Source organism: Etheostoma cragini, chromosome 23 (assembly GCF_013103735.1).
Source record: "Etheostoma cragini isolate CJK2018 chromosome 23, CSU_Ecrag_1.0, whole genome shotgun sequence".
In the NCBI taxonomy this organism is placed as follows: domain Eukaryota; kingdom Metazoa; phylum Chordata; class Actinopteri; order Perciformes; family Percidae; genus Etheostoma; species Etheostoma cragini.
Window position 1 is genome coordinate 14,512,331 of NC_048429.1, and position 10,615 is coordinate 14,522,945.

A 10,615-nucleotide genomic window follows, 5' to 3' on the forward strand; every position below is an offset into this window, starting at 1 on the left:
GGTGGAGGAAAAGAGTAGAAAGCAGAGGTGAGGTCATGCTGAGACGCTTAGTGGTAATGTAAATGAGGTAGAAAAAGGCAAAACCTAACATGAAACCTCCAATACCCAGCAGCCAAGTTAAAGTCTTTTTAAATGTTGCCTGCAAATGGATTTATGATCATCCTGAGCACTAAAATAAAGACTACAAATCAACTTGTTTTCAGTCAAAAATGACTTTCTTGAAGTGTTTGGAAGTTTGAATGAACAGAACAAAAAAGATGGACACCACATTATGACCTACACAAATATTTGAATACTTTACAAAGCAGTTTACCTGACTTGCCCACCCCTGCCCTGCCGAAGACGGCCAGCTTCACTTCCGGGCTTTTGGCCATGACAGCAGCTGCAGCCAGCAAAGATCAGCAAACCAATCAGTGAGCTCCGAGGTCAGCCATTCATCCTTGCAGCGTCTGAGGAAACAGATAGGACAAGTACATATGTTAGTGCATATGTAGTTTTGATTCGAAAGCACAGTGTAACACTTGTACATGACATTTTGCTGTATTTTTTCTTTTTGCTGGTATTTCTACTTTTAGCTCCCACTGCCATTTGTGAGTCATACAGTGATTTTTCAGTGTTCTCCAGCGAGCTGCAGGACTCACATTAGCAGAAGTGTCATTCTATGAATCACTAGACTGAAAAGGCTCATAGTTGGGTATTTCAGAACAAAGCAGCCCTGGCTTCTAGATATTACCTTTTGTAATACAGAGTAGTTTTTCCCCGGTACGTGTAGAAGGAAAAATAATTGTCGGCTTGAATACGGTATGTAGAACTCAAAATACGCTTCCAAATGAAAGTTATGTCTCCTTTTAAGCTTGATTCTTAACTCAGGAGAGTTATGTTATTTGAAAAGACAATAGTGAATGTGAAAGTACAGTATATGTAAGGGTACTATTCAGTAGCAATTAAATATAAACTGTCATTTTAAAAATGTACATAAAGTGGAATTAAAAATTTTGTTACATTGGAGTTTTGTCTGATTTAATGCATAAATACAAAATGCCTCTCTGCTCAGAACATAATTTGATAATTTTTTGACGTCTCATATTTATATCTTATATCTGAAAAGTATATTCTTACCAATACATTTTGTATTGATTTCAACCCTAAAGTAGTATTTTTGTAAATGTATGTAAGTTAATATTTTCCCAGTAATGTTGAACAGATGAACCTTCCTTATTGGAACAGATACCAGTCTGGTGTGTGTGTGTGTGTGTGTGTGTGTGTGTGTGAAAAACATTTTACCTTGAGTATGTAGTACAGAGACAGTGGTGTCAGTCTGTTTTGGGGAGGAGTTGACCTTACTGATTTTTCATGCAGGTGTGTGAGAGATGAGACAGGGAGATAAAAGAAGACAGAGATCAGGGGAGTGTAGAATATCGCACGCACAGAGCTGAAGTCATTCAAAAGGAAAACACAACTGCAGCCCGTTACCACCACAAGTCTGTTTATTGAGAAAATAACCAACTGCAAGGTTACCTCACCAGGTAATTGATTGTAAACTTCTGCCTCACACACTTGTTTTTCACTCCCTTCCAACTTTGAACCAAAAACAAACAACACATACAATCTAATTGAAATCTATATCCTAATGACTCCAGATGAATCCCGGGATCCGCAGGCTCAAGAATGGTGCATGTCCAATAGTCAGCGACGCTGACTGAGATAATAAAACAACAAACCCACCAGGCTGAGGCTTGTGTTTTATTGAATGTTTTCAGTGGTGGCAGCAGCCCGATTTAAAGAAGTGTGTTTTTAAATGGAGGGTCATGGATTTAAACCACGGCTTAGCTGTGAAACTACAGTAGAAAACTTAAATTAAAACTTAATGCTTCCATTACCAAAATGTTGTCCCGTTGCCTACGTATTCTGCATTCACATGCGGATATCTGTTTATAGAGATTACTGTTGACCTGACCCATAATGCAGCAGAAACATTAAAAGCCACAAGTTGAAAGTGTTGATTGTCATTAATGTAATATTTGTCCTTATTTATTCATAATTCAACAATTCAGTTGCTTTCTTGCCATGAGTTAGATGCTAAGCTAGAAACCACTCTTATTTCTGTACTGTAAAATTAAGTTATCGCAAGCAAACCTCCTAGCTTAGACTGAAAACTGTTTGTCTGCTTCTATCCTCCCAGCATCTCCTCTAAAGCTCACTAAATCCTTAATTGTACAAAAAGCAAAGAATGAAAACGTCACATTGACTGTGTTTACATGCACATAATATTCCTGTTTTGGCCTTTATTCAAAAAAAGACGATATTCTGAGTGAACTGTTTACATGGCTAATGAAAGTGAATGTTCAACTACTATTCCCATTTACATGTAGCTGTGCCGAGTAAGATTTTTATTTTTTTTTACCAGCGGTGACGGACTTGTTGGACCGTGTTAACACAGCTTCCCTCTTTCACTCCTTCAACCAGCTTTTAGAAAAGGACTGTGTAGCAATGTGTGCGCATATCCAAAAACCTGTTGATCCAAGTCTTTGATAGTTTATAAGTAGCTGTGTTTCTCCTTATAGGGTCTGCAGCCTTGCAAACTGTTGGCTGGTTGGTTTGTGTACAGCAACCATAACAAGGCACAGTGCTGACCATAAGCCGTAAACAGGCAAGAAGCCGTAAACTGCGGTAAAAACCCTGATTGAGACGCATATTACGAACGCACTGTATTCATATCCGAAAAATGCCTCTAAAACCCAAATAATACCAAAATATCCCACATGTCTTAATCGGAAAAAGTTATATTTGGAAAAAGGCCTTATTGAGAATATCCAGCCAGAATATGCTGTTTACACGACCGGTATCAAATTCTGAATATTGTCAAGTTCAGAATAATAGTGGGATATGTGTGTGCATGTAAACATACTCAATGGGGATTTACAGCAGCTATGTGAGGAGCAGTCACTTCCAGGCCTCACTACTGTTTGTCTAGCAACTCACAGTAATGACAAGACTCCAGTGTTTGCAGATAGGGTTATGAATATTGTTTGTTGGATCTGTACTCGACAGAAACGTAAAAGCGAGTTGTGATTTTACGGGGGGTTACGTGCTGACCAGCGTGTTAGCGGTTGTATGGCCAGCTACAGTAGCCCCCCTCATGTCACCAAGCTTCTAGAATCCCGCCATTTGCAAAGAGGTGCATGTGAATTTAATCGTGCCACCTTGTGCTCTGACTAGGCCTTAAGATCAACCTTGGGTCACACCACAAGACACTAGACGTAGTGAAGAGGAATAGTTTACAGTTGTGACAGTTAGCATGTTATGGTCTACAGTGTCACTTAATTACTGTTAGTACTGACACTGACCACCTGCCAGAATCTGCATCCATCAAAATGTCAGATCAGTGCTTCACTATCTCATATTTTGCACGTAATGCAGTAAAGCAGGTTAACAGACAACAATGTAGACATTGTTGGATGAAAACATGATGTTAATGGTTCAGCTGAAATTGTACTATTCTGTGGGTTGATAAAAGTCGTGGCAGGATGAAATAGAAATTGCAAGATGGTCAAGGAGGTGAATGCTGTTTGCGTAACATTCTTGACATTCATTTTGACATTTTTATGCTCATGTTTGGGCAACATATAGATTGCCTCTGCCAGACAACTAAAAATCCAGATTTCCATTGGCTTTGATCATTAACAGCATTTAATGTTTGTTTTTCTTCATATCATAAAACATATTTTTATCTACATAACAAAAAAGTCTGATTTGATCAAGAGGCACAGAAGGATATGTTACAATCCAAAGCTAACAGTAATTCTAAAATATTCAATTGTATTGAGTTGAACACAATAATGCAAGACTCAATATGTGATCAAATGCAACAGAAAACTGGCTTTCAAACATCTGGCAGTTGTGAGAATCAATAAATAGCCTGCTGAAGTGTCAGCCATGTTTGAGAAATGATCGATCATCAGTGGCTTTCGAGAAAATCTCTTCACTCATCCCTTTGTTGAAATGAGGTATAGCAAAGACAAATGGTAGAAAACTGAAAACAGACCGCTTAAATAAAAACTGAGAAATGTTTGTGTGTGTTGGTGCCAGAGACATTTTAGCCCGCTTCACACTGGTTGAAGTTATGAGGGGCAACGTTCCAGTGTTTTGCTTCTTCGTCCACTGTAGCACACACACACACACACTGAGTTAAAGCTAAATTCTTCCCTTTTATACCAACACACACATGCCCATATATGGGTGTGGCTGTGTGCCGCTTCGTGTGGCTCAAGTGAAGGCTGATCATAAATCTCTGTCTCTCTTTCAGCAAGGGCCATCAAGGCCGCCGTCAGCCTCTTTAAATATTATTGTTTGATCATGACTAATGTAGACGCCACAATTCCGCCAGACAGCACAGTCAAAACAGTGTGTTATACTGTGTGGGGGGGGGGGACTGTAACTTTAATTACCATAACAGTTACATTTTGTTCTGTTTTTCCAGTTTATTTTGAGGTGTTTTAAGCATTTATGAGCTGGTCATACAGTATTCTCCCCCTGAGGTGAATCAATTAACCGTGCAGTGTAGACCACAACTAAAGCTTGGTAGCTCTCCAGTTCTCCACCTTGATTATGGCAATAGCAAGAACTGTGTCACATACTGTACACTTCAAGATTGTTTTCCCAAGAAAAACGTCAGAATCCGTCATTTTTACGTTTTAAGAGACAGTTTTCTAGCAGCCGTAAACAACACTTGGGGAAACGCTGTTTGTTTCCGGTTCTCAGCCATCAGTGTACTTTATTTTTATTTTTAGCAGTACCGCGACCGTTGCCTAACATGAACCACATGGTTGTTATTGTAACTTTGACAACAAAAGGCCCCCAACCTTAGTGAAGTAGTAATTTTAAACCAAACCATGATCTTTTTTTATCCTTTGTAACAAGTAGTTTCTGTGCCTAAACCTAACCAAACCTCAGCCACAGCCTTGTAACTTCATAAATCAGATCTCATGAAATGGCATATGTTTGAAGCACCAATTCGTATGTTGTTTTTGCCGTGTTATAAAGACGCATACTCGTTGTTTTTTTTTGCGTGTATATCAACGCCGCTGGGATACCATTACTAACATTAATTTGCGATTGTGCCTTCATTTACGCCAGGGGTTCCCAAAACTTTCAGCCCACGACTCCCAAAGTAACTGTGCAAGTGACTTGCGACCCCCCCACTATAAACGTATATATAAACATTGTGCGCAACGGCGCACGCACTATAGGCGGGTCCACACACGAGCATATTGACAACACAAAATAATACACAAAATAACACAACAGTTTTATCTTGTGTTAAAATCATGGCTAACAAATGTAATTTTAATTGTAAAAAAAAAAATATATATTTTTTTTTTTTTCTGGAAATCAACTTGCGACCCCCCCCCCCCTCTGGCTCGCGATCCCCACTTTGGGAATCACTGATTTACGCCATAGTGACACACACGTGACCTTTCCTCAAGTCACCTTCTTCTTTTATTAAATCCTACCCTGTTCTTCTTTTCTCCCAACAAGACGTTCTTTTTGCGATAATATGATATTCTTGCGAAAACATGGCAAGGGTATGTCTAAGCCCAGTCTATACAGCGTACAAATACACACGGATATCTCCAAGCGTACAGATAACACACCACTTGGCTTAAGAAATATATATATATATAGTTACGCAAAGTCATGATGCCATGTTGCATATATAGTGTTTATTTTACAACAGTAATATGTGATCGTTTTGGAAGTCTTTCAGTTATGTTGACATTTGAGATATGCTAGGAAATATGCTAATGCTTAAGTGAGTATAAAGACTGGAAACAGCTAGTCTGGCTCTGTCCTGATGTAACAAAATCAACCTACCTACAACGTGTCGTACTGGTGTATGTAAGCAGATTTTGTTATCTTCAAACAGAACCAGGCTAGCTGCTTTTTCCCAGTGTTTATGCTAAGCTAACCAGCTGCTTAATATTTAGTGTACAGACATTAGAGTAAAATACATCTTCTCATCTTACATTCGGCAAGAAAAGGAACTGGTGTATGTCCCTCAATGTCAAACTATTCCTTTAAAGAAAAATCTCCACAAACAGGTGGCTCCAAACAGGTTCAAAACACATCTGTCTGTGCCTAAATCACGCCCACACTTTTCGTCAGTTTACCCGTGCAGAAGGTTTTGCCAATATGCTGCTGGTCAGATGGTTCCTATCAAGTAGCAACTGCTGCATATTGATTACAATCACAACCAACTAAAACAATGTGTCTGTAAAGGAGAAAATGGCAAGTTTTGCCTGAATCTAATTTCATGTTGGTCTCTAATATCAGTAGGGCCATGCACAGTTGTGTGCAACATTTCAACAGACAGCTGCAGAAAGATAGAGGGTTTGGGGTGGAATCACCCAATAAGAGAAAAAGAACGAGTGTGGAGAGAATGTCTTAAGTCATTTCTTGGTAATACCTTGTAGATTGTAAACGGAATATAAATTATGTAGTGTAGCATCCCCCAAACGGCTTGTATAACTCTTTCCTATAACAGACCTTGTTCAGCTGTCTTCCCGCCATCGTATTTTGCTTTTACATTCTTGCTTTTATCGGTTTTACATCTCAAACATAGTGCCGTAAAAACACACAAAACACACACACACCACTCCAGTGTTCCCTCACTTTTGCACAGGACAGCAGGGAAGCACTAGGGAGAGAGGAGGGAGAGGCACACATATCAGTGTCTCCCCACCGACACGGTCATTCCTCTTCCCATTTTGCCATTTATGGCCTCCGCCCACCATCCTGATTCTATCTCTCATGCAAGCACACTTGCACATCTTAGTCGTGTAACGAAGTCGCAGGATGAATGGCTTTGGTGATGCCGAAGCGGCTGACGCATCATTATCCCAGAGTAGTCGTCTCTCTCTGTGTGCAATAAAATGAGTCAGACTATTACAAAACAAATGACCAGTGTGGTCTACAAAACATGTATGTACATGTACACCTACACACATCATCACAATGAATGACGCATTCAAAACAACTAGTACAACCTACGTTGCTACAGTAAAACACAAAAAGTAGCAACTGTGTTACAAAATTAGCACAAACCTCTACAGAAAGAATCCAAAACAAAAATCAGTAACCGCTGATGCAGTACAAACGGAAAACAAGTTGCAACTGTCCCAAGTAATAACTGCCTAACTAACAAAGTAAAAGAACTGGTGCTGCTTTCCAGACTGCAGCCAAACGGTACAGTACAGATTTGTTTTTCAGCATGTTGAACTCCTTAAATTTCTCTCCATTTATTATTTTTTGAGGGGGCAGTTTGGCCTTTGATTGATAGAATGGTTGTAGACCGGAAAGTGGGAGAGAGAGAGAGGGAAGACATGGAGCAAAGACCTGTTGATCGTAATCAAAGTACTTAACCTTGGTACATGGGCGCACACTCTACCAGCTGAGCTACCAGAGCGCCCTTGAACTACTTTAATTTCTCAACACCTGAAGTGTCTCCGTGACTTAAACTGAAAACATGAGCTCGTTAGTCATAATCACAGAGGATGGGCCAGAAATGAACCAGCCATCTGCCTAGTATCCACAATTATCTTCTTTTTTTTACCCATAGACCTCTGCTCTACAGGGACCCCATCCAAACTGTCCACTAGGCACATGCATATATTTATTTCCACTATGTCTAGCTGGGGGTTGTGCCATTTTTACCCTGAGAAATGAAGCTGGGTGGTGGTGCTGTGCTTCAGGGAGATTACAGACCTCTGAGCTCCTAACCATGGGAGGAGACCTGTTGCACCACAGGCTATACAAAGGCTGCAAACCACAGGCCTGTCATCAAAATACATCAGGCGAACTGGTGCACTCCCTCTGGAGGGAAACCAGTAGAGGAAAGAATCCTACATTGTCTTACTCACTGCTAGTGTTTTCAACCAGAGGGTGGCAGGTCTCTGTCAGACTGCCCTCATGCTGATAAACTTTGGCCCTGGTTGATCAAAGTTTTTCATCGTGAGTCTGAGAAGTTTTAGTCTTCCTCTACTGTCAGAGGGAAGACAAAAAGCTGTTCTAGGAGGTGGAAGAAGTATTTAAATCCTAGTAACAGTAGACATACAGCAATGTAAAATATACTTTAAGTAAAAATCCTCTATACAAATGTTTACTCAATTTATGGTATAAAAGTATTTGCAACAAAAATAAAGTTAAGGTGCCCGGTATATTTTCATTCCAACAATATGGGGACCCACTCATAAAAACATTTATGAGCGCTACTACCACTCAAAACTTGAAGCATTAAAAGTAAAAGTAGTATTATGCAGAAAGGCCGTTTCCAGAGCTATAAATGATTTTAAATAGATGACTTTATGAATATGATGTATGCATTGTGTTAACAGGACCATGTTTATTAAGATCATTTATTTTCTATGTCAAATCTCACTTTACAAAGTATGGAGTAATATAAAAAAAGTACAAATACAGTACAGTACAAATACCTAATTGAACTTAAGTGAGTAAATGTACTTTACATTCCAACACTGTAAGTATAAGCATTTCCCTCTATTGCGACCAATGTGCACTTTATCTTGAGATTCTCCCCTGTACAGTCTGTTTTTATCTTGAGTGCGTATCCGCTGAGAGTTGCTATGACTTGTTGTTTCAGAGGATGTTGAAGTTTCTGTAATCGTATCTACTCTTTGTTCCCTCCAACTTCATGTTTGCTGGCATCCACCCCTCAACCTCCTTCAGGACCTCTGGGAGTCCCCTGAACCCGGTTTGGCAAGCACCTGTGTAAATTGTGTGGATGGACCTTAAATCCCAGTGAGATGTGGGCTATTATGCAACACTCAGTGCTGCTCATGAATGCCAATTAAGTCCTCCAGCTCAATAGGATAAGGTGGAGGGTGATCAAGCAGCAGAGTAAAAAAAAAATCATATTCATGAAGATTGAACTGGAGATATTGTGATTGTATCACAGAAAACTATTTGTTCACATTGAACAGCCCTTTTTAGATGTTACAACACTGATTTTCGGAATACACAAAGATTACTGAGACACTAAAACAGTTGAATATCAAGCCCCTTTAATTTAAACAGAATAGCAAAATCAGTGCATACAAAACCTTCCTTAAAGGTCTCATACTGCCAGTTAAATGTTGACTAACCACGGGTTTAATCATTCCCACACCTCAGTGTTGCAGTGCTGTGTCCGGAGGGGACGCACCTCACCTGAAAATACCGGCAGGAAGACTCACCAGCGACCGCTGAACGCAGCAGTAATCTCCCGGGGAAGAAACGCTGATCAGGAAGAGAAGAATTAACAAATAAACAAAACAAAGTTGTCAGGTTCGCCGATCGAAAACAACGCGTCTGACCTTCCCGGACGCAGCGCACAGCTGGATGGAAGGAGCGATGAAAACAGCTGGGTGGACAGACGCGTGGATGGCTGAGCAGATCCCGTCCGGACAAACCGAACAGCAGCTCTGACAGGAATGAATGAATCCCTCAAACGGAGTGTCAGTGGAAATATAAGGAGCGGAGCTGCTGGAGTTTCCGACACTCTGCTGCCTCTGACCGGCTGCTGAATGCCGCTGCATCGTCACAGTGAGGGGGGGGGGGGGGGGGGGGGGGGGGGGGGGGGGGGGGGGGGGGGGGGCTAAAACGCAAGGAGAAAAAAAAAACTAACAATAATGTATGCTTTATTAATTCTGCAAGGGCAAATTACAATTTACACTATTATACACATTACACAACCTCAATACCTATACATGCACTATTGGAGAGATGTCAGGGTATAATTAAAACATCACATTGCACGTGATTACAATGATCTAAAATAAGGTTTTTAGAGGAAAATGCCCTCATCGTCCCTTATAATTAGGTCAAATTGTGCTTGTTATGTAATGACTTGTAGTAAATGATCCGACACCAACGCTCTACATTGGTCTCATGTCCATCCGGCGAGATTTCAGCTGATTAGAAGTTGATACAAAGGTTAACATTTAATTCTGTGTGTGTGTGTGTGTGTGTGTGTGTGTGTGTGTGTGTGTGTGTGTGTATTCCCACTGAGTGTGGTGTCTTAACTTGTCATACTCATGTTGGTCTCTACAACTTTAGCTAACATTCAATTTGAAGTTTGGAATCTAACAGGTGGAACACACCGTACTCAGTAAAGCTAAAGCGGCGCGTCAGATACAGAAGACGTAGCCACAAAGGAAAAAGGAGACCTTTTGCTGTCAAACTTTGAAATGTGACAATAACTAAGGACTTGGCTTGCAGACTTCTTACTCACTGCCAACGACCCTTGAATGGTTTGTCCGTGAGTGCAATGACATTTTCTCCGCATATTCAAACTCGCGGTAAATTAGACTAAATATATAAAGTGAGCTATCGTGAGCCACATGCATTGATGTAAAAAACCCAAACTGTTTATGAGGCGTCTTTTTCTTAGGCTACGGTTCATTTATACAAGCTTCCGCAAGTTGCATCTACTTCCCGGAATATTTCAACAGAAGTGCGCTGCGCTTTTACGCATGACACCAGTGACACTGTGGAGGAGAGCAGAGTGCCATGAAGACCGTCTGTGTGTGAGCATTTTGCTGTCATCACTGCAAGAAGA

The 10,615-nt window shown here is 40.5% G+C and overlaps 1 protein-coding gene across 4 annotated transcripts in view; it reads right to left on the bottom strand.

The window, feature by feature from the left end:
• The window catches only part of rerg (RAS-like, estrogen-regulated, growth inhibitor), a 48,003-nt gene extending 38,449 nt beyond the window's left edge, over window positions 1–9,554 (bottom strand). The window contains exons 1-2 of one of the 4 annotated variants that reach the window (XM_034863505.1): window positions 9,226–9,554; window positions 314–449 (exon numbers count right to left, since the gene is read on the bottom strand). In XM_034863505.1, coding sequence (XP_034719396.1) covers window positions 314–374 — 61 coding nt within the window. In that variant the 5' untranslated portion in view covers window positions 375–449; window positions 9,226–9,554. Of the gene's footprint in view, window positions 1–313; window positions 450–9,184; window positions 9,206–9,225 lie in introns of those variants that run through there. The other 3 variants (XM_034863504.1, XM_034863506.1, XM_034863508.1) reach the window with 3 other exon arrangements.
• Between the last annotated feature and the right edge of the window lie 1,061 nt (window positions 9,555–10,615).